General features: G+C 41.3%; 1 protein-coding gene across 3 annotated transcripts in view; it reads right to left on the reverse strand.

Moving 5' to 3' along the window:
- Positions 1–1444: 1444 nt before the first annotated feature.
- Positions 1445–22402, reverse strand: part of Usp47 (ubiquitin specific peptidase 47) — an 88351-nt gene continuing 67393 nt past the window's right edge. For all 3 annotated transcript variants that reach the window (XM_021166024.3, XM_029480008.2, XM_029480007.2), the window contains 11 exons: positions 22042–22157; positions 20150–20269; positions 18244–19024; positions 9817–9992; positions 9207–9287; positions 7626–7741; positions 7223–7341; positions 4831–4961; positions 3234–3281; positions 3009–3139; positions 1445–1992 (listed from right to left, as the gene is read on the reverse strand). In XM_021166024.3, the coding sequence (XP_021021683.1) occupies positions 1818–1992; positions 3009–3139; positions 3234–3281; positions 4831–4961; positions 7223–7341; positions 7626–7741; positions 9207–9287; positions 9817–9992; positions 18244–19024; positions 20150–20269; positions 22042–22157 (1994 nt within the window). In that variant the 3' untranslated portion in view covers positions 1445–1817. The remainder of the gene's footprint in view (positions 1993–3008; positions 3140–3233; positions 3282–4830; positions 4962–7222; positions 7342–7625; positions 7742–9206; positions 9288–9816; positions 9993–18243; positions 19025–20149; positions 20270–22041; positions 22158–22402) is intronic.

The raw sequence follows: 22402 nt of genomic DNA on the forward strand, positions 1-22402 counted from the left end.
CTCTTAAACTTCCTTTTCTATGAAGCATTCCCTCTATTCTTCATATGTGCACTATGCCTGCAATGACACACAGCAGCAACAGACCCCAACAGAAGGCACAAGAAGGGGCAGACAAATGGGAACAATTCTGCCAGTCATGGAGGGACACTATGCTAGACCAGAGCTAAGGCAACCAAGTCCACTCTGCTGGCAAGCTGGCTGCTTCTGCTCGCCAGGAAGCCAGTCTTGGGGAGCTGATCAACGCCCAGGTCCTAAGTAAGAAGGCCTGGACCAGATCCAAGAGACTTTTAAGACAGAAATGTTAATTATACTCAAACCAAAGAGTCAACATTTGCTAATATTCTCATTAAGTATTTCTTAAGAGAAAAAAAAAAAGGGCAAGAATCTGAAATAGTCAGGAGATTAAATACATCCTTTGATCTGAGAACTTCACTATAAATATACTTCGTCACAGAATAAGGCACTTATTCCATACAGCTAACACAGCACTGTATTTAAAGACGACAAATCCATTCAGTACCCAGATCCATTATTGTGCCCCAAGGTTAATGACTAAGATAACACAGCAACATGAACAAATGTTTTATTGGCATGTTCATTGTTGTAAACAGCATCTCGCATGAAAAAGTTTTACCAAAACCTTTTATTGACTTTTATAAATTAGATAGTATTTCAAAGTTTATGTAGAATCGTATTCTTTGAGACTGTACTTAGCAGAGCAGAAGAAGCCTGCTGACTCTAGCACGCTCTGCAATGAATCATGTGGCACCGAGTCTACGCCAAGGCCCCCGAGAAACTTTATTCCATAGATGGGCAGATGGCTCCCAAAGTTACACTACAGAACTACAAATTGACTCTTAAAAATTAAAACGGGACTTTACAAGCATTCTAGAAGACTCAAACTTGAAGCAATTTTTTGAAAATAAATGTACAGAGAAAAGATCTTGAAGCTACTGAACAGAGAACCCTCATTAACGAGCAAATATATCCTATGGAGTCTTACCGAGGAGTACACAGACAGACCGCTAAGCTTTAGTGTACACAAATGTACATGACAATGAGAGGCAAAGAACCTTGGCAGACAGCGGAGCTGCAGCTGGGAGAACTCAACAGGACCGCTGTATTTACATGCCGGCCGCCGAGTGAAGGAGGGAGACATTCTCTACATCCATAGCTTACAGACTAATCTCAAACCTGCAGCAGCTGAGTACACCTACTGGGCGTGGCCCGAGGAAACAGATGTTGGGCTGTCTCCCTAAGGTTCTTAATACTTTGCAAAAAGTCAAATAAAACAACACACCTTCCTAATTCCTCTGAGGGCTACGCTGGTTCTAAGAACTCCTTCAGCTCCTCTTTGCTGCTTTTCAAAAGTCAACACAGTTGCATTTGCTTCAGAACTGTCAATGAGGTAATGTGTGTATTAATGAAATAAACAGAAGATTCATTCATTCATGGCCTTTGCACAGCTTTTATTATTAAGCTATGAGCATCCTGTTTGAGGCTAGTTTTACTAGCGGCTATGTGCACATTTGTCCGCAATCAATGAATCTACTTGTCCCCCTCCCTTCATAGTAGCAGGCTTTGCTTGTTTCTCTTTGCACATCCTTGGCTTTACAGTACAACTGACCATAGTGCACAACATGATTCCAAGTCAAGACAGTGGCCCACTGGGCACTGAGCTTCTGATTGGTGAAGGGTGGTCCAATCAGTGCTGGTGTCATGGGGTTACCCAAACCATGTCCGGCCAAAATGGCACTACCCAGCAGTAGTGAACCATCTACTTAAACAAGCCCTCAGGGGAAAGGCTACACTGGCAGTCAGTCTTGAGCCACATCTTTATTTGGTGCCCCATCCAGGTAGATCTTGAGTGCTTTCTCTTTGCGAGGGGAGTATGTCACTCGATGTCCCGTCTTCTGCAGTCGGCTGCTTTCCTTTTTCATCAATTCATTTCTTTGCTCATCTGTCAATTCCATTACTTCTTCTGTTCTATCCCTTTATGTAAAACACAAATGCATTAGTCCAGCTGGCCACTTACCTTGTTCACTTATATCTCTATACTATGGTGCTCTTCCTCTTGCTCTGACACACCAGGATGCACTAGGTTGCTAATGGGAATCACATGTGCACAGAATTCATTTCTTAGAATGGCACAGAATCAACTCATGTGAGTATTAAAGGTATACAATAATCAGCATTACTGACATCTACTTACAACAGACAATAGCTCCAGGAAATAGCCTGGATTCTCAGCAGAGACAGCACTGTTACCATTTTACAGATAAGAGCCAGGAAAACATCAACGCTAGATCTGACCTCCAGGTCTCAAAGACTATTTCCCTTTGTATGTGTTGTACTATGTCCAACAGAGTAGTTGGAAAGCATCTGAGGTATGTCTTGTCCACATGGAGCCTTGCTGGGAGTGTAATACTCAGACTCTCTTAGACATCTACCCCATAATCATGTCAGTGGCTTGCTATAGTAACATTTTTTTATGCACTGGATTAAAAGAATTTCTTGCAATTACAATTTTATTGGTTTCTTTTTCATATTTATTTTTTATGTGTTATTGTGAATGGGTATATGTGTGTCATAGAAGGATGTGGAGGTTAGAGGACAACTTGGGGAGAATTGTTTTTCTTTTTCTAGGGTGGCAAGTGCCTTTACCTGCTAGGTCATCTTGTCTGCCTTCCCTCACTACTTATTTTTTTTTTTTTGGGGGGGGGTGGTGGTTTAAGATAAGGTCTCATGTAGCCTAGGCTGGTGTCGAATCTATTCATAGCAGATACTGGCTCTGAACCCTGATCCTCTTGCCTCTACTTCTCTTTTGCTAGGGTCCCAGGTGTGTGGCAGCACATGGTGTTCTTTTTCTTAATTTAACTAAGGTACTCCAAGCTTCAAGCTGTAATGTGCAGCATTCTGTATTACTGCTCTGTGCTGCTGTGTCAAAGGTAAAGATACAATATCACAAATACATCAGCACTCGCAACAACAGCATCATTGTACTTTACCTATAAAATATGACGGCACCATCATCACAGATATAAAGAGGCCAAACATTCAGGGTAGAGACTTTAGGATTCCAGTCCAAATCTTGATGAATATCAAGGACAGAAATATCACAGGGGAAGGTCCCCCTACCCTGAGGAGAGAGAGGATGACGGCATGAATCACACCTGGAACCACAGCTGCGGCACACCAGCCAGCACCGGGAAGCAAACATGCTGAGGCTTTACCTTGGCAAATTCAATGTCTTCCAAAGGAATCCCACTGATCTCACTTAGCTAGGGAAAAAAAAAAGTCACATGTAAGCTATTTAAGAATAATTTTCTCAAGAAGTTATTTTCCTTTTCTTCTGAAACAAAATTAACAGGATTTAAAATTAATATATTTGATATTCAAAACTTAGAAGCAGACAGTGAAATCCACTTCTCTGCCTACCCTGCAAACCCATGCCCCTAGAACATGCTAGCACACTCCTTCTAGACCCAATTCTGGTACTTATCACATTCATACATTTCTAAAAGCAAAAGTTCTACTCTGAGCTATCTCTATACTCACTGCACATGGTCATTGTGGAAACACTGAACCCAGAGTCATCTCATGGATCTCTTGTGGAGTGTGCAGTTCTGCTCCTCTGAGAAGCTGACAGCACCTAGACAACACCTGCCACTCTGAAAACTTACCAGAGTGACACAGCCATTGTCCCGAAAGCTGGGCAAGGCAATTTTCTAAGTTTTTGATTTTCTAAATCCTCACCAAGTGAGAGCTCAAATGGAGGTTACTCTTTCCTTTGTTTTTCTTTTAAACTGCCTGCTTACGTCCTTTACCCACCTTAAGATTAAGCTGCTTACGTTCTCTTTGTTAAGAAAGTGGCTGCTTTTAAACAAAGGGCACTAGTAAATGTGGCACATGCCTTTGATCTCAATGCTGAGAGACACAGGCCAGAGATTTCTGTGAGTTCTAGGCCAGCCTGGTCTACAGAGTAAGACCCCATTTCAACCAAACCAATCCCCTACCACAGGGGCATCATGTTCCACATAAGTTTCAAATACTTTCTTGGCTTCCCTGTCTTCTAGCTATGTTTGTAAGCTCACAATTACTACTTGGGTCACATGGAACATTTACATTTTTATGTGGTGTATCCTTTTTCTGGCTTTTAGCATCATGATCAGAATCATTTTTCTCCAAATATTTAAGATGCACATGTATCATTTTCCTTTCTTTCATATATTAATATATTTCGTATATTTTATATTTAGAATTATTTGGGGAATTAAACCCAGGGCCTTGCACATGCCAGGCAACTGCAACTGAGTCACTTCTTAAGAGTGGGAACTTCAGGCACAGTGTGGGAGTTAAAGGTCTGTAAAATGCCCCTGAAGTCGTACACTGATGGGAAAGGCAATCCCCCTTCCCAGACACCTTCATTACTGTAAAATGCAAAGCCTATCTTCATTCTCTATTCTACTCCCTTTAAGAGTCAGCCATGCCCAAGTCTGTTCAGCTTCTGTGACAGATGCCACAAGGTATGTCCAGAGTAGTATGACCCAGAGTCTCTCTTCAATTCTCTTTCCTTTGTTTATTTAGCCATATAGCAGTTTAATAGCTTCTAGCTGATCTTAAATTCGTAGGACAAAGTTGGCAAAATAATGAAAAGTGAAGGTTCTCCTCTAGACAAATGAAATAAAGTCATTTCAAAACATAAGGAGCGCCAAGTGACCCTAGTGGTACAAAGTATGTCCGAGACGGAGGCGGACTCCTGCCTTCAGTGGCTGGTACTTACTTCCCAGATAACACAGAGAGACATGGATGCCTCATAAATGAACTTACCTTCTCTCGGAGTTCATCAACACTATTGCTTTCCAACACAAGCTCCTGGAAGGGGTCCAACTTCATCTCTGCAGGCCTCCAGCGTCTTGTTAAGATGGCGAGCTGTGACATGGACTTCATCTTCTCCACACCTAACAACACCCAGGGTTAGACCCAGAACTCTACTTCTCTAAGGGATTACAACCTTACTTTCCTGTAGTTCCTAACTAGACAAAAAGAATTTAAACATTTGTGTGTTTGTGTGTGTGCGTGTGCATGTGCAGGCGCTCATGGAGGCCAGAAGGTATTGGGACTCGACTAAAGCTGAAATTGCAAAGGTTGTTGAGTTGCCTGATGTGGATGCTAGGAATCAAACTCATGTCCTCTGAAAGAGTAGTAAGAGATTTTAACCACTGAGCTACCGCTTCCCTATAAAAAATTAGTGTATTTATTTTATGTGAATGGGTGTTTTGCCTACATGCATATCTGTGTACCACATGCATGTTTGGTGTCCTTGAAGATCAGAAGAGAACATTAGATGGGAATGGAGTTATGGATGGTTGAGAGGTACTATGTGAGTGCTAGGAATGGAACTTGGGTCCTCTGCAAGAGCAGCCAGTACACTTAGCTGCTGAGCCACGCCTGCAGTCCCTGTTTTCTTTTAAAGCAGGTGCACACACAACCCCCCCCCCCCCCCCCACTCTCAGAAGACAACTCTCCCTAGCCACCATCTGCCCATCAGTGTCCCTAACCGACTGCTTTTCCAGTCACTCTTCCCTTTGGGTCTTAAGCTGCTCTTTCAGTGCCAGTAGCACCCACTTCAATCTAAATTACTATCAAGCCATCTTCATTTTATTTTCTTTATTGACCCAAACTAGTATCAATTCATCTTTCACTGAATCTAAGAGGTGGCTCTTCAAAATCCACCTGTCATTCGCCTATCTGGTAGAACATACAAACAATTTCTATTGTGTCTAGTCTCTTAGCAACTAACAAGTGATAGACGTGCAGGTCCATTCCTCTCAGACTCAGCATGTGGGGGACAGTCTCTAGCTTATTCATGTTTATAGCACCAGACACTAGCAGCATCTGGTAAATTATGGCTGAATAAATGCTGCTGGGATTTAATCACATGACTCATTTCTTACCCATTTATTTTGATGCTAAAATGTATACAGACATGATATAAGGCAGGTATCTACTACGTGATGCTACCTCCTTCATGATCCTGTCTCAGTCTGTCAGACATGGCTGTTATTCTCTCAGGCCCCAGGCATCCCAAGAACACCTGCATGCAGCATTTGCCTGGTAGTTCTTTGCTTTCTCAGTTAACTTGTAAAGTAACTGAAAGTTTACTTTGTTAAATTTAAACTATTTTAGATTAGAAACAGCCAGTAAGAAGGAATACTGAATTCTCTAAGAACTATCATGAGCTTATTTTCTAGATTGTAGACAGAGCTAACTGTTCACTTCAATGTGACCCCCCAGAAGCCAACTCTCCATCCACCACTCTTGAAGAGTATTTAGTTGGTCCCAGTGCTGAAAGTCAAAGTGGGCTTGTGTGGGACACAAGCAATGCTCCAGGTCACTGTCATGGGCACAGCTGTTTGCTCTAAAAGACATGGAGTTCAAGTTTCAAATAACTCAGAATGTAACCTTTTTATAGTTATGGAATCAAGTTAAAATAAGGTCATTAGGGTGGACCTCAATTCAAGATGATGAGTGTACTTTACAAAGGGGGAAAAGTTTGAGTGCAAACAAGCCCACATGGAGACCACAATGTGGAGATGAAAACAAAGTTGGGGTATGATATCTAGCTACAAGGCAAACGTAGCTCACCAAGCAGAAGATACACCGCCTCCATGAGATCAAGAAGAAAGGAAACAGATCCACTAACACCTAGACCTCTAGCCTCGGGAAAGACTGAGCTAGCATGCCTGCTGGTAGCACTCTGAAGTGTCAGTGGCCCAGGTCACTAACACAGCTGCTCTCAACATCTTTGACACACTTTCAATAGCGTATTCTCAACACAACTATGGGACAATTATAAAGAAAATAACAAGAATGTCTCAGAAAACAACAGCAGAATTTCCTGAAAAATGAAAAACATCTAACTTTTTAAATTATAATTTTTATGTAAGGGAAAATGAGAGAAAAGAAGAAGTATCAGAAGGGAAAAGACAGGAGATATCTTCTAAATATAATGCAAACAGCTATATTAGGGACAAGGAAAGGAAGAAGAGTCTGAGGGACAGGGCAAGAATCATGTCAGTTCACCAAGCCATAGCCTGAGGCAACCAGGACAGCACTAAGGCACTGTACAAGGAACTTGTCACAACTCAACCTGGGATCAGGCTCCCATTAGCTCTATGGTCTTTCTAATTGATATTTCTCCATAAAACAATGACAATACCATCAAGAACTTCCAGGAAAACTTCCCAGTTGCTGGAAATATTAATATCCTCTTCATAAATATGATAATCCAAAAAGACAGTGCCAGGATTCTTCCATGTTTTCTTCCTTAGACGAAACCTAAAGATACAATAATACACTGAAAACTGCTATAATTTGAAGTATTTAACTAAAATAGCTACATTAATTGACACCCAAAATCAACTGTGTTCAAGGTACAAAATAATGATTAGTCATTAAGATTTAGGGGAAGTGATGCAGAAACCCAGCCTCTAGCACATCACATTTTGTATTCTTAGGGAAAGGAGAAGTCTAGCACGGCTGCTTAGTGCTCCCAATCCATGGCTCCACAGTAGACCAAAGGCATAGCAGCATGAAAGCAGTTCGCACTGGGGCCTCCCTACCTGTCGATGCTGAGGTCTAAGCCACACTGCTCCCTGAGTTGAGGAATCAGCTCCTCTTTTGATTGCCGCACAGTCATGCCTTTAGCAAACACAGCGTCTAGCAGAAACTTGCATGGCTAGGAATGCAAACACATGATTAGAGCTTGTGTCACAGTGAAGTAAGGGTTAGGAAGAGATATTATTTGTGCTGGGTAGTGTGACAAGGAAGGGCCTGAGTTTGAGAACCTGTCTCCTTGTTCCCAGTATTAATTCCACAACTTATAAGCTCAGTGGATGTAAGCAGCCTTGCTTAATGGCCTATGCCTCAATTTTCTCATCTATAAACTGGGGACAATAGCTTCCTTTTAGAGTTATCATGATGATTAACTAGGATAATGCATTCATATTTGTAATACAACTATAATTATTTTGAAAGTGAAAGGCACAGTTCCATGGATTACAATAGAAGAATATGCACGTAATCTCTAACATATAATAAAGGACTCAGAAGAGGCATGTGAGTAAAAATAGGTGATTGATAAAACATTGTTCAATTAATAAAGGCACTGTATAAAAAGTTCAAAGCTTTCATATTTGTTTGGCACTCTATATGGTATGTATGAGCTCTCAGAAATATTTCTTATACTTTGGGCAATTAGGCCCAACTCTTATGCATGAGGTAAACTGAAATATTCTGATTACTTCCTAAAGCAGCCTGCTCAGAGCCTTTATCGAGCATTTGAACTGTGTGAGCCTGAGCAGGTTACTTAACATCCCTGTGCTGGTTCTTCACCTACAGACTGGGAATACTAAACAGGACTTACACCTGAGATAACTAATGGGGTTTAACTGAGTCTTTGCAGGAAGGAAGTGATGTCACAGAACACACTACAGCGATGCCTCTTAACCCATGATGACCTTGGACACAGAAGGCACTCACATAGGTCAGCTGCTACTGCCTTGTAGTACAGTGTCATCCCTCCCAGAAAGCAACCATGCATTTCCTTTTCAATGCGGAAAAACCCTGCTTACTCCAGCAGCCTGTTGACACACCACAGGGTTAACTCATGGTTGCCTGTTTTGTAAATATGACTTCACTGGGTATGCTGGCTGGTTTTGTGTCAACTTTATACAAGCTAGAGTCATCAGAGAAGGAGCTTCAGTTAAGGAAATGCCTCTATAAGATCTAGCTGTAAAGCATTTTCTCAATTAGTGATCAATGAAGGAGGGCCTAGCCCACTATGGATGGTGCTAACCCTGGGCTGGTGCTCCTGGGCTCTACAAGCAGACTGTGCAAGCCGTGGGGGCACAAGCCAGTAAGTAGCATCCCTCCATGGCCTCTGTATCAGCTCCTGCCTCCAGGTTCCTGCCCTATTTGAGTTCCTGTCCTGACTTCCTTTCATAATTAACAGCAATGTTGAAGTGTAAGCCAAAGCAATCCTTTCCTCCCAACTTGTTTTTTGGTCATGGTGTTTTGTCTCAGCAATAGAAACTCTAATTAAGACACTGGGATACAGGTTACTTTTGTACGATCCTAGCAGAGTGAGTACTGCAGCAGAGATGAAGGACTAGAAGCCATCCCTACCCTTGGGTGTCACTCACCTCTTGCTCATTGACTAAGAGCTGGCACACTTTAACTCTGTACTCTCCCTTCTTCAGTGCTCTCCCCAGTCGGATTGTGATCTGCAAATCAAGAATATTCTTTGAGATGAACTGCCTAGGCAGAGCAACCTAGGCTCACGCTGTTGTTTGCTTCTGTTTTCCCCATCCTCTATCTCATGGGCTCCTGGAGAACAGGTGCACCTTCACCCCTGACTCCATAGCACTACAACTATAACTTACACATAGTTCATATTTAACCAAGCTTGCTAGATAAACAAGCAAAAGACAATGTAAACACACCCAGTAACTGCCAGCCTCTTATCCTTCCTATTTCTTCACTGAAAGGACTACAAGGTGCTCTCAAACCCATTTTTTTTTTTAAAGATTTATTTATTTTATGTATGTGAGTACACTGTCGCTATCTTCAGACACACCAGAAAACAGTACCACATCCCATTACAGATGGTTGTGAGCCACCATGTGGTTGCTGGGAATTGAACTCAGGACCTTTGGAAGAGCAGTCAGTACTCTTAACCACTGAGCCATCTCTCCAGCCCTCTCAAACCCATTCTTAAAACGGACTAATTCTACAAGGGTTATTGCAATCAACCTTATTGTCATCTGAAAATGATGAAAGGGTCTCATTCAACCGGACGGTCTCAAACTCTTGATTGCTGGTGTACACTCGAAAAACCTTGAAGTGAGAGGAGAGGACTCCAACAAAGGGTTCTAAATGCTGTTTGAAAGCTGCCAGGGTGATTCTCTTATCAACATGCACCATCAACCCTAAGTATAAAAAACAAACAAAACAGGAACAAAAATATGAAAGCAGCTCTGTGAATGTTAAGTAAAACAGACCACATTTCTTATACTGTCAACAGGAAAAAAGTCTCTCTTCTTTTGGCTAGATTTTTAGGTAATAACACTGAATAAAACAGCAAAACAGAATATAAACAATCTAGGTGCAGACTGAGGACTTGATAGGTGTAATCTACCCAATTTCTAGGGATAGCTCCTCATGTTGTGGTGATCCCTGACCATAAAATTATTTCACTGTTACTTCTTAACTGTGATTTTCTGCTGTTATAGATCATAATGGAAATATCTGTATTTTCTAATGGTCTTGAGCAACTCTTGTGAAGGGTCATTTGACTACCCCCACAGGTTGAGAACTACTGCTCTAGGGTGACTCTTAAAATACAACTGTTTCCACTTCACACAGTACTAATTCTGGTCCTCTGCTCACTAGCCACAAGAAGCAGGGAGCCACTGGCTTCCATCCTCATTTAGGAAACCTTTAGCACAGATCTATAGCCAGATCTATAGCAGCTGTTTCAAAATCTGTTAGCAATATTGCCTGGAATAATTCTGGGATTTCTGCTTGGAAAACCCTTTGGACTAGCATACTGAGATGCATATTTATAATGTGTCTGGCTGTAGAGGACTGTATGTAAATGATGCGTTGTTCTCACCTCTTCCAGGCTCAATCTGAAACTTTCTTTGCATTGTGATAGGATTATCTCTTGAAAACTTTTTTGGAGACAGGTCTATGTAGCCCTGGCTGACCTGGGATTCAAGAGCTCTGCTTCAATGTTGGGATTAAAGGTGTGTGCCACCATGCCTGGCCAATAAGTTATTTTCTGTATTTCTTCCAATGCCTACCTCCTTCAGCACTCTGTGCATTGTAAGAATGCATCTAGCCATCCTGGTCTTCACAGTCTGGCAGAAGTGGTTGCAGGCCTAACCTCTCTGTCTTTTTCTCTTGTAATAAGGTAACAACCCAAGAGCAGCCTTGCTGACAGGCTGTCCTTCAACAGCACTAAGCCTCCCTTGTTAGTAGGCTTCCTTTCAACTTTTCCGAAGGCCATAAACTATATGGTTTACATTATCAGGCCAGCTCAACTGGTTGGATGAAACATCTGAGTACTTTTTTCAAGTGAATTAATCTTCATTGACTACTTTCCTGGTCATAAACAGGTATCAGTGGATGTAAGGAGTATAAACTAGGAGTGAATATGGACAGTGATGAGCTTGGTTTTACTATGCAACATCTGAAGCAGTTTTCTTATTTTTTTACTTGCCTAGAATTCTAACTTCTAAGTGTTAAGGGATGGTCCCAATTGAAATCATATGGGAAACAAATTTACATTTGCACTCTTCAAGACACTGAAGATTCTGAAGGAGATGTGGAATGGAAAGTGGCAGGAAATCAAAAGCTAAGGGCTTGTAAGCAAGGATCCAATCTGAGCCTCAGTTCTCCCATAGGATCCTAGGAGCCAACAAAGACTTGAATAGCATTTGGTTCCTTTCCTAACTCCCAGGAAACTCAACTGCTGGTTACTGATCCAATCTAGTCTGGAGCTAAGCACCAGGTGGTCTGAAGGTTTAGTTTCAATGACCTCCTAGTTCCATTTTGTAGCCGGAGACTAGACTCTTTGTACTTACAGCTTCAGCAAAGACTCACTGTCGTAGTTGAAACTGTTTTAGAGATGACCACTACACCTCTTTCTTTCCGCTTATAAAAACCACAGAAAGAAAGCTTATAAGAGAAAAAGACAGATTCAGTTCCTTATAACACAACTTCAAATATTTTTAGGATATCTAAATTATAGGAAAACACTTCAAAGCACGTGTACTAAATCCATTATTTGCCTTCCTTGTTTATCCCTAAGTTCTATAGACTACAACGAGTTCACACCAGGACAAGGTTACACCAGGATGTCGGTTTGGTGTTGTTTTTTTTTTTTAAACAGAGTTAATGCAGTTCAGTCATCCCTAGGGCTCTGCTGCCGATGCTATGCAGGACATTCTTGGGATATGGAGTTCTTGGTCTGCTAGATCTGACCACTGTGAGCAGCTCAAACTGACAGTGGTAACTAGATGGTGGCTAGTGGAATCCTAGGAGCACAACTTACAGGAATTTGACCACAGACAACCAAACCTGTTTGAACTAGGTATTTCACCAGAGCAAACAGGATTCACACAGCTGCTGAGAGGACGACATGGACTCACTTATGCAAGCTAATGCGCCTTTTGAGGGGGCCCTGGATGGAGACTTAACCACTAGTACAACACCCTTCTGTCACCATTTTCTCCAGTAGTCTACACTTTTACACTTGAGTTTCTTTCTTTTTTAAAGAACTATTTATTATATATATGAGTACACTGTAGCTGTCTTCAGACACACCAGAAGAGGGCATCAGATCCCATTACAGATGGTTGTGAGCCACCATGTGGTTGCTGGGAATTGAACCATCAGGACCTCTGCAAGAGCAGTCGGTGCTCTTAACCACTGAGCCATCTCTCCAGCCCTACACTTGAGTTTCTTTAAGACAAATAATACAGTGTCAAAGGATTCTGGTGTTAGTTATAGCTCATTAGTTAAAAATATATCCATGCACTTCTATTATTACTTTCATTTAAAAAAACAAAACTTTTCAATTTCAGACTGTCTTCTCTTTCTTTTTAGGAAGCACTTTCCCATTTATTGACTTCTCTCTATATGTATATGGGAACACAGAGTGTATGTGGCGGTCAGATGACAACTTGTAGGAGTTGGTTCCACCATTGGGTCCCAGGGATCAAACACAGGTCATCAAGGCTCAGCAGGAATTATGTTTACCTGATGGGCTATCTCACTGAGCCAAATCTCCTCTTTGTGTGTGTGTGTGTTTACATGTGTGTGCAAGTCAGCACGCACATGTGTGATGCCTGCTTGTGGAGGCCAGAGATCACTCTCAGGTACTGCTCCCTTGGAGCCTGCTCTCTTGTTTTCTGCCTCCCCAGAGCTGGGACTACAAGTGCAAAAGTATATGCCACTGTGCCTGTTTGTTTGTTCTTACATAGGTTTTGGGAAATGAACTCAGGTCTTCATGTTTGCAAGGCAAGCACTTTACTGACAGGGTGTCTCTCCTCATTTCCACTTCTAACAGCTATATAGGGCCTGACACCCAGGGGGTTCTTTCCCAGAGGTAAAGGGACCATGCATATTCAATTAGAAGCCTTACAAGGATTGGAAAGTTGGCTCAGCAGTTAAGAGGCCTGCTGCTCTTGCATTAGACCAGTTCCCATGTAGGGCAGCTCACATCCATCTGTAATTCCAGTTTCAGGTGATCTGATTTCCACTTCTGGACTTCTCAGACACCCTGGCACATATACATATATCTATCTCCTGCCCCCACAAGTTAAAAAAAATCTTTTAAAAAAGGAAGCTTTATACTTTGTGGCAGTCCTGCTGCTCACTGTATGGATGTTATATATGTATGCTCTTTTGCCAGATGTTGCGAAGAGCCCTGGGGCTAATTGTATTTGATGTTAATTCTGTTCTCCTGTGAGGGGCTGTGGAACAAGGAATGAGTCAGTACTCAGGTGACTTCCTGTAAAGGTGTCTTCCCACCTTAACTTATAAATAAAGGCTAGAGCCAGTGATTGGGCAGAGAAAGAGGGAAAGGTGAAGCTGAAGGTTTGGGCCGAGAAAGAGAGAGAGGAAGACAGAGGAGGAGGAGGAGGAGGAAGAGGAAGAAGGAAAGCAGAGCAGAAGCATGTGGCCTGGAGAAACTGCAAGTTATAGGGGGTCTCGTAGATGGGGAAGATGGTAGTGTAGTGGTAGATCTGCCCAATCTAGGCAGACAGCATGTATTCATATTAAGTTGTGTTTTCATTGCCGGGGCATATTTGGGTTGGAGATTTACCACAACAAAATGGCACCCAAAGTATTGATATAAACTCAACTAACCTGAGATAAAAGTTCACTGCCCCCCAAACCCTGAATGGGGCTTGGGCAGTGATCTAGGGGGCAGCAGTGTGGATTTGAAGCTGACTGGATTTGAGGGGCTCACAGAGAACAGCAGAGAAGCATCTACACCCCGCCAGAGATGTTCCCTTCCCTGTATTGTATCCTGCGCTCCTCACTCTGCCTCTCCTATCCCCAAACAGGGACACAGACAATGCCTATCTTTCTATACTCAACTCCTCCATGTGAATAAAGAATCAGGAAACAAAGGTACAAAGGGCTCTGGACCAGGTAATTCATTGATATAAAGAGAGAAATATAACCTTCTGATACTTAAAGATGGGAAATTTCACCTGTGGTTCGGAACTAGACAGGGAATATTAGTCACTGACTCCAAGTAGAGAGAGCAGTGATAATTGCCTGCTATGAACATGTATTAATTAATATAAATCTGTGGCTCCAGGTAGAGAGCACAACAGGAGGGCTGCTCTAGGCAGAGAGCTTAACAATTAAAAACTCTCTGCTTCCTATAGGCAGATATTAGTGGAAATTTGAATTAACTGTTTTAAAGATGGTATACGGATATATTGCTCTAATGAGTCTTACACAATACTCATATTCTGTCTAATGTGGGCTCCACGGGAATTTTGGGTTTAAATCCTGGTTTGAAAAGCTTTCTCTTATAAGCAGGTATAGACAGAAGTGTGAATCAATTATTTTAAAGTTGGTATAATAAAGTCTGCAGGAGACTCATATACTCTAACGTGGATTCCATGGGAATTTTGGGTTAATATCCTAACATGACAAATTAGAAAGACCTAAATAGGCTAAAATGTGTGTGATTTTGAATACTGTGGTTGTTTTATTGTTCCTCTGGGACAAAGTTCAAACTACAGGTTTTCTTGGTTCCCGGTTGATTTAGGAAAAAGGTTTTGTCTTTGTGTTTTTGGACAAGGTGATTAAGGTATTTACACCTTCCAGAGTTCTATGGATCAGATTTGATAGAGGGAGACCCCCTGAAGAACAAGATTCCAGAGAATAAAACAAAAAGGTTATCTTGATACTAAATTTTGTTTTGAGATTTATATATTACAGAATATACAGCCTTGGTGAATTTCATCATCAGACATGCTGAACTGACCTGCCTGAACTCCTGATGTTTGGTTTTTCATCCAGATTCAGTCAGGACACAGACATCAGACTCTAATACAATCGTTAGTGTAGCCTTCTTAAGGCCAACCAACTCCCCCATTTTCCCTACCCTTCCCTCTCCCTTCAAAAATATCTCAACGCCCATATTCAGCTTGGAGAAGTTATGAAGAGTCATCGTCCCAGTTCCCTAGGCTTTGGGGCTGGGGGTGGTTATTATAGGTTATCTTTCTAGGGGATGTAGGAATGGTCATAATTGGAACAGGGAAGAATATCTAGAATTGATTGCATAGCCATAATCTCATTTAGCAGAAATCTCTTTGTTACTAAGCTGAAGTCATAATTTCTTAAATGTACATAATTTGATGCAAAATCAAAGGTTTTCATTGGTTTAAAATTCTTCTATTGATACTAAAAATTTTGAAATGCAGGGCTTAGTCCCAGTTCTTCTATTGCTGTTATTATGAACAGATCTGAGATGTTTAAGCCTGTGAGTTAAGGGTCAAATAGGAAATTCATGGCTCTGAGTTTACTGTTAGGGTGTTTTCAGTTATTTAACTAGAAATGGCTGAGAGCAGTTAACAGACAACTGTCCAGACTACTTCACAGAGTTGGTTTTCAAAAGTGCCAGAAGTCCACAAAATGTGACATTCAATGTTATTTACTCACTTGTTGTTGAAACAAGTCTGCTCTTGACAGCATTCCCTTTCTTGGATTCAAAGAAGAAATTGAGCATCAATTGGAGTTGCTCCAGTTGTGGCATGAGAGCCACTAGGTAAGAATTGCCTCATTTCATCTGCAGACAAAATATTGTCCAGAAAAAGGTCACACTATGTGGAATATTGACTGATAATCTATGCCAAGACAGGGTAATCAGCCATTCAAAATTCTGCATTATAAAGGTTTGTCAGATGACCTTGGGCCAGAAGGCTGAAGACTGATGCTCCAACCTTTTTAAGTATAAGGAACTGTCCAGTAGTCTCTATAAATTGGCTAAGTTTTGGAAGCTATATTTGGGTCTTCTCATATTTTCAGATAATATTAGTCATTTTTAGATTTCTGACGGGGATGAAGACTGGTAGTCTCATAGCCAACCAGGCTGTTTAGCATTGGGAAAGCTAATACAGATTTGAAAGGATGGTTTTCAGCTGACTTACAATCTAAAGTCAGGACATGAGTAAGGTATATAAGTCTTTTTAGACAGGATAGATGACAGAGGTTCTATTTAACAAAGATGATGGACTGGGTATTAGGTCTCTTGTATTTTATAAATTACAAAATAGTGATGGTTGTGTTCAATTGTATCTGAGATAAAATAATCTTTTAATTGGACAGAAAGGGGGAAGTGCTGCTAATCCCCTGGGGCTAATTGTACTTGATGTTAATTCTGTTCTCCGATGAGGGGCTTCGAACAAGGAATGAGTCAGCACTCAGGTGATTTCTGGTAAACCATCTTTCCACCTTAACTTATAAATAAAGGCTAGAGCCAGTGACTGGGTGGAGAAAGAGGGAAGGTGGAGCTGAAGGTTTTGGCAGAGAAAGAGGATGACAGAAGAGGAAGAAGGAAAGTGGAGCAGAAGCACATGGCTTGGAGAAACCGCAATTTATAGTGGGGGCTCATAGATGGGCAAGATGGTAGTGCAGTGGTAGATCTGCCCAATCTAGGCGCACACCATGTATTCATATTAATTGAGTTGTGTTTTCATTGACCAGGCTTATTTGTGTTGGATATTTACCGAAAGAGCCAGACCTCCATTCTCTGTAAACTTCAGTTCTCTAATCTGTCAAATGGAGGACACCAGGATTTGCTTTAGTAATTTGGAGACACTTGGAGATATAAGATTTTGAAAACTAAAACCATAAGGGGAGTATTAATATATGCTTTGTTTGTGTGTGTGGTTTTTTTTTTTTCCCACAGAGTCTCACTATGTAGCTAAGGATGGCCTGTAACTCCTAGAGATCTTCCTGCCTCTGCCTCCTCAGTGCTGGGATAAGAGGCCCATGTCATCAAGCAAGGCTAATACACAATTTGCTAAAGAGTAATGCTAATAAGCATTTCACTTTCAGCTACTTCCTTTTCATACTTGGGAAAAGAAGTGTATCTTGACTCTAGCTTTCTTGTTAATTGTCTAGGTAGCTCTAGCCACTGGTTTTGTAAAAGCCCTTCCTAAAGTTCTTTTTATATCTCCTACAGTTCTACATTGTGGGTGTATCTGTTGTTACTGCCAACTCAAATGCTTACACTGACAAATCTCTCTCTCTCCTTTGGTTTTCAACATAGGGTTTCTCCGTGTAACACCCTGGCTGCCCTGAACTGGCTCTGTAGACTAGGCTGGCTTCCAGCTCACAGAGATCCCCCCTGCCTCTGTCTCCTGAGTGCTGGGATTAAAGACTTGTGCCATAATGTCCCAGCTATGAATCTCTTCTTTTTTTTTTTTTTTTTTTTTTTGAGATCTGTAACATTCAGAACTCTAGCTTGTCTCTTGCTTACTATCAAATTAACAAAATTAAATTAGCAAAGTCAAAGGAATGGAATATGGCTCAATGGTAGAGCATTAAGTTCCATTCCCAGCAGAAAAACAAAAACAAAAAACAAAAGACCCTGCTAGAGAAAGAATAATAAAGCTTTCTTAAGAGAAAACTTTAAGAAAAGACAAAAAACAAAAACCCTGAGAGGCTCCTCACGCTCCAGAAGATGGCCTTATACCCATGCACATATAGACAGCACTAACTCAATGGATTTAAACCTAGCACATGAAGTTGGCAGGGAAAAGTGGTAGTGGTGGTGGTGGTGGTGGGGATCGCAATGGAGGAGAGGCAATAAGGGGTGGATTTGATCAAAACACAGTAATATGCATATATAAACTTCTTAAACAAAAATAAAACTTTTAAAGTGTTTGGCGTAAGTAGCGAGAGTGTATGTTATGTTAAAAGTATTCCTTAGCATTTTTACCATAGACTTCCCTAATATTGGATACTCTTCTACTTAACTTGATGCAATTACTGCCTAAAGCACTGCATTGCAAATGAAAGAAACCTCAATTATCTTACAGTCCATGTAAGGCGGTCTTAGAGCTAAGCACTGGATTGCTAATCAATACTGAAGTGAGAAACACACTGACACTGTTTCAAAGAGCCTTCCTCTCAAGTACATACATTTGTGTCCTTCCCCAGAGCCTTCGTCCGCAGTGTAGGGGTCAGCTTTGAAGTACATGTACTGCATGTCCCCCCTGCTCTTGCCACTCTCGTCATATTCACTGTCAGTCCCAGAGTCCTCTTCAGCTGTGTCCCAGGTCTCCTTTTTCCCCTCGTTTGCTTTAGTTCTTCTACTACTTGTGATACTGTGAGAGTCGAGTCCATTGGCCAGAGGAATCTGAGCGCTGTCTGCATTGCACAAAGTGTCACTACTGTGACTGGAGCTAAGAATATCACTGTCTACCGAACTTGTACTCCGGTCATTATTCACATCTGAGTCAGAGCGTTCCTCAGACTGAAAGTTTTCTGGGTCAGAAGTCTGAATGTGCTGTTCAAGTTCTCGATTATCCACAGAGGTGGAAGAGCCCCTCTCATTGAGAGGGGATTCAATGTTTTCAAAGTCACTTGTCTCAGTGCTTTTGCTGCTGTCTCCGTTGTCCCCATCTTGCTGCTGCTGCTGCAGTGACAAGCTTTTGAGTTTTTCAGTGCTCTCTTCTAGAATAGCATCCACAGACTTTAAATTCCCTGCAGGTCCTTTGACTCTTTCACAATCATCGTCCACATTACCAGAATCACCTCCAGCTTTCTGGTATGCTGTCCTTTTCGAATATGATCCTGGAGACTGTTCAGGCAGCAAAACAAATAACCGGATTGTATTTGCATGTCGATCCAGGAGTTTCCACAAGTGGGAGTCTGTAAAGGCCGCCTGGTGATCCACTGTCTCAGAGCTTTCAACAAACACCTAAACAGTAAATGACAGAGTTACACTCCGTACTATGTTAGTAGCATTCTTATTCTTCATAAGCACATCTTACCAACAAAAGACAGTATACAGCATATTATAACATCTGTGACATTATGAATAAATTTGACCAGGCATCTGATCTCAGTAGTTGGAGAATAGAGGCAGGATAATTGTCATAGGCTAGCCTGGATTATGAGATGAGTTCAAGGCCAGCTAACAGCAAACACAAGACACTGTATCCAACAAACAAAGCAAAACAATAATTAATGATAGATTTGACAATAATTAACAGTATGTTGTGTTTTACATAAAAAGCTATTACTATTTAATTAATGTTACAAATTCAGGCTATTAACCATTTAAGGAAAAAAGTGGGGGAAAGGAGCATTCTGGCGCTTTTTACCCCAAATTATCACTATTATGATTTAAATGTTTTATTGTGCACACGGGTGTGTATATGTGTATGGGTGTGTGGCACACATGCAGAGTTCAGAAAAAACTTGAGGTGTCAATTCTCTCTCTGTCATATATGTCCATGGGATCAAATTTAGGTTGTCAGGCTTGGCTACAAGCATCTCTTATCTGATGAGTGCTCTTGCCAGTCCACAGATTGCATTTTAATAACACACACACACATATACACACACTATAAGAAAATACAGAATTAACAAAATGATATTAAGAAGATTACATGTGTTAAGTGTAGATACACCAAAATGAACGACTAGAAAGTGTGATAATAGAAGATAGTCAACAAGGAAAAGTTGATGAAGCACCACATGATGCAAACTCAAACATGGAAATTAGGAAGACAGTCACTGAGGAAAGAGACTCAATCATCAAGTCTCAGAAAGGCGGGTTATACCAGAGCTTGACAGCTAAAGGAGGGAGGGGAAACAGGAAAAAGTGCTCCTGGGCAGAGGTCAAAGGAGCAGCAGCAAGGCTGAGTCAGGCAGACTGGATGACAAAGGAAGGAAATTTGGGGAGGCTGTGTGCACTGAAAGGCTACTCTAAGACAGGCAGATGGGACAGTACTGGTTGTAGCCAGGCTTACAATAAAACCTCAGCTTTACTCCATTGGTTACCAGCAGAGAAGACACAATGACAAGATAAAAGACATACCTTGTTACTTCTGAAGAAGCCCTCAGCCTTCAGGGTCTTGCTGGGCATGCTGAGAAGGCGCAGGTCATTGTAGCAGCGCTCCAGCACTATCCTCATGGAGTCTGCAGGTAAGTGCGTGGCCTGCAATGAGAGTGTCAGGATAGAGTGCTTCCCAAAAGAATTCTACCTGGATTCAGACACTTCAGAAGAGAAGACATGCTGAGTTCCTTAAAGTTGAGGAGAGCAGGACCCTAGGTGCCAGTGCTAATACCCACCCTGAGCCCTCAGAAGAATTGTCAGAGGAAAATAATTTTAAGTGGAGATTTAACAATTTTTGGTTACTCAAACGAAAAATTCTTAGTCATCTCTATATTTATGCTATAAACTGGAACAAAGTAACACTTTCTAACCTTCAAGGCTTTTTGCTTATGACAAAACTCTGACTGCACTTGCTCTTTAAGCCATTTCCCCAAGGAGTGTTGTTAGCTTCACCACAGTGGGCTAATATGCTGTCTGTCTTCTTTTTAATTTTTTAAAAAATCCAAGCTCAGTGCTTATATTTTGCATTGGACTGAATGTTTGCACGTGGCGCTTATTTTAAATGTATAGAGCCAGGTGATCACCTGGTATGCATGTGTGCACAAGTTAGCCATCAGGTACTAACTGTATAGCACATTATGATTTGTCTTCTGATGTTGTAACTGGCAACAGTGATGGGAATCTCTTAGTGGTTATTGCTTAAACACAGTAACAGCTACCAACCCTGACAGACCTAACAAGATCTCTCACAACTAGAACATTTACTGATAGTCACAACAACCCTGTTTCACAGGAATTAAAATCCCCAGATATTAAGCTATAAGATAAGGCAGAGGGCTGACAACAGAACTTTGAACTTTTTAAACTTGCAGTCATTGTACAGTAAGGAAGGCTGAAAAACTACCTGTGTGTGTGCTTACGGTACACAGTGTGGGACACTTGAAAGGGAACAGTCATTTGTCTCAGACGGTCCAGTCCATTTGTTCAAAGAGATCCAAGTGTTTTCACCATCTCATTCCAACTCAAACATTCAGCACTGGCCTATATTCTGAGCCACTATTTAATCCATTACTTTCTTCCTGTCAAGTTTGCTTCCCCACCTCACTGCTGCAATTAACATGTCACTAAGCCGGAGTGCAAGCACACATACCACAAAATAAATAAATGTAATTAAAAAAAAAATTTAGGGCTGGATGTGGTGGTGCACACCTTTAATCCCAGCACCCAGGAGGTGGAGGCAGGCAGGTATAATTTATGAGTTCAAGACTAGCCTGGTCTACATGAGTTTGAGGCCAGCCAGCAGAATACAGTAAGACCCTGCCTACAAAGTAAAATAGTAAACACAAACAACTCACTGTACTTCTGTCTTCCTTTGAAACGTAGCAACCACAGCCTGGAGGTATCTGCTTCTTGGCCATATGCCTTTCCACGAATGATTTAAGCAGCTTCCTCAGAGCCACCCCAAACCCAGCCTCCACGCACCTTGAATACCAGTTTAGTGTCACTGGACTTACTTTCCATTCTATAGCACACATCTGATACACCACTACAGCATTTATATAAAAAAACAAAGGGTCTATTTACTGCTATACCAATGAGGGCCCCGTTAGTGTTCAAAGCCCTTCTATTAAACAAACTTAATTCACACCCCTAGTGTACGCTTCACAAAAACCCAGTTCAAATTATAGTCCAGGTTAATGCTACTCAAAGCTGCTCAGTCTGTTTCTTTTACTTGAAGTGTCCCTTCTATTTCAGTTGTGTTCTGCCTATAAATATTGCCCCTTTAAGAGAAAACTTACAACTTGCAACTACCACAGTGATCTGTGCATGCAGCAAGAACTCAAAAATGTTCATGGTCTAATTTTACCGCTTACCTTTGAGATCAGCTGTTTGAACTCTGTAACTGTCTGATTTAAATATGCACGCACTGTTACAGGAGCAGCGACAGTCTCTGCCTTCAGATCAACAACATGAACTTTCACCATCACTTCTATTGCATTGAAAAACATAAAAATGTAGCTGTAGGTTAATTTTTTAAAACTGTATTTTACATGAGTAGTATATTCTAAGTGTGTTTCTAATAGATGGCAAAGAGAGTATGCTCTCATTATTCAATATAGTAGGCATATATTACATCCAACTAATTTCATTAAAAAGCATTATTTTTGACTTCTGCACTCTATGTTTTATTACACATATTAAAAATTCAATTCAGGTATTTCTTGGTCTTCTGCT

Source organism: Mus caroli, unplaced genomic scaffold, assembly GCF_978045245.1.
Source record: "Mus caroli unplaced genomic scaffold, Mus_caroli_1 scaffold_8, whole genome shotgun sequence".
Taxonomy (NCBI): Eukaryota; Metazoa; Chordata; class Mammalia; order Rodentia; family Muridae; genus Mus; species Mus caroli.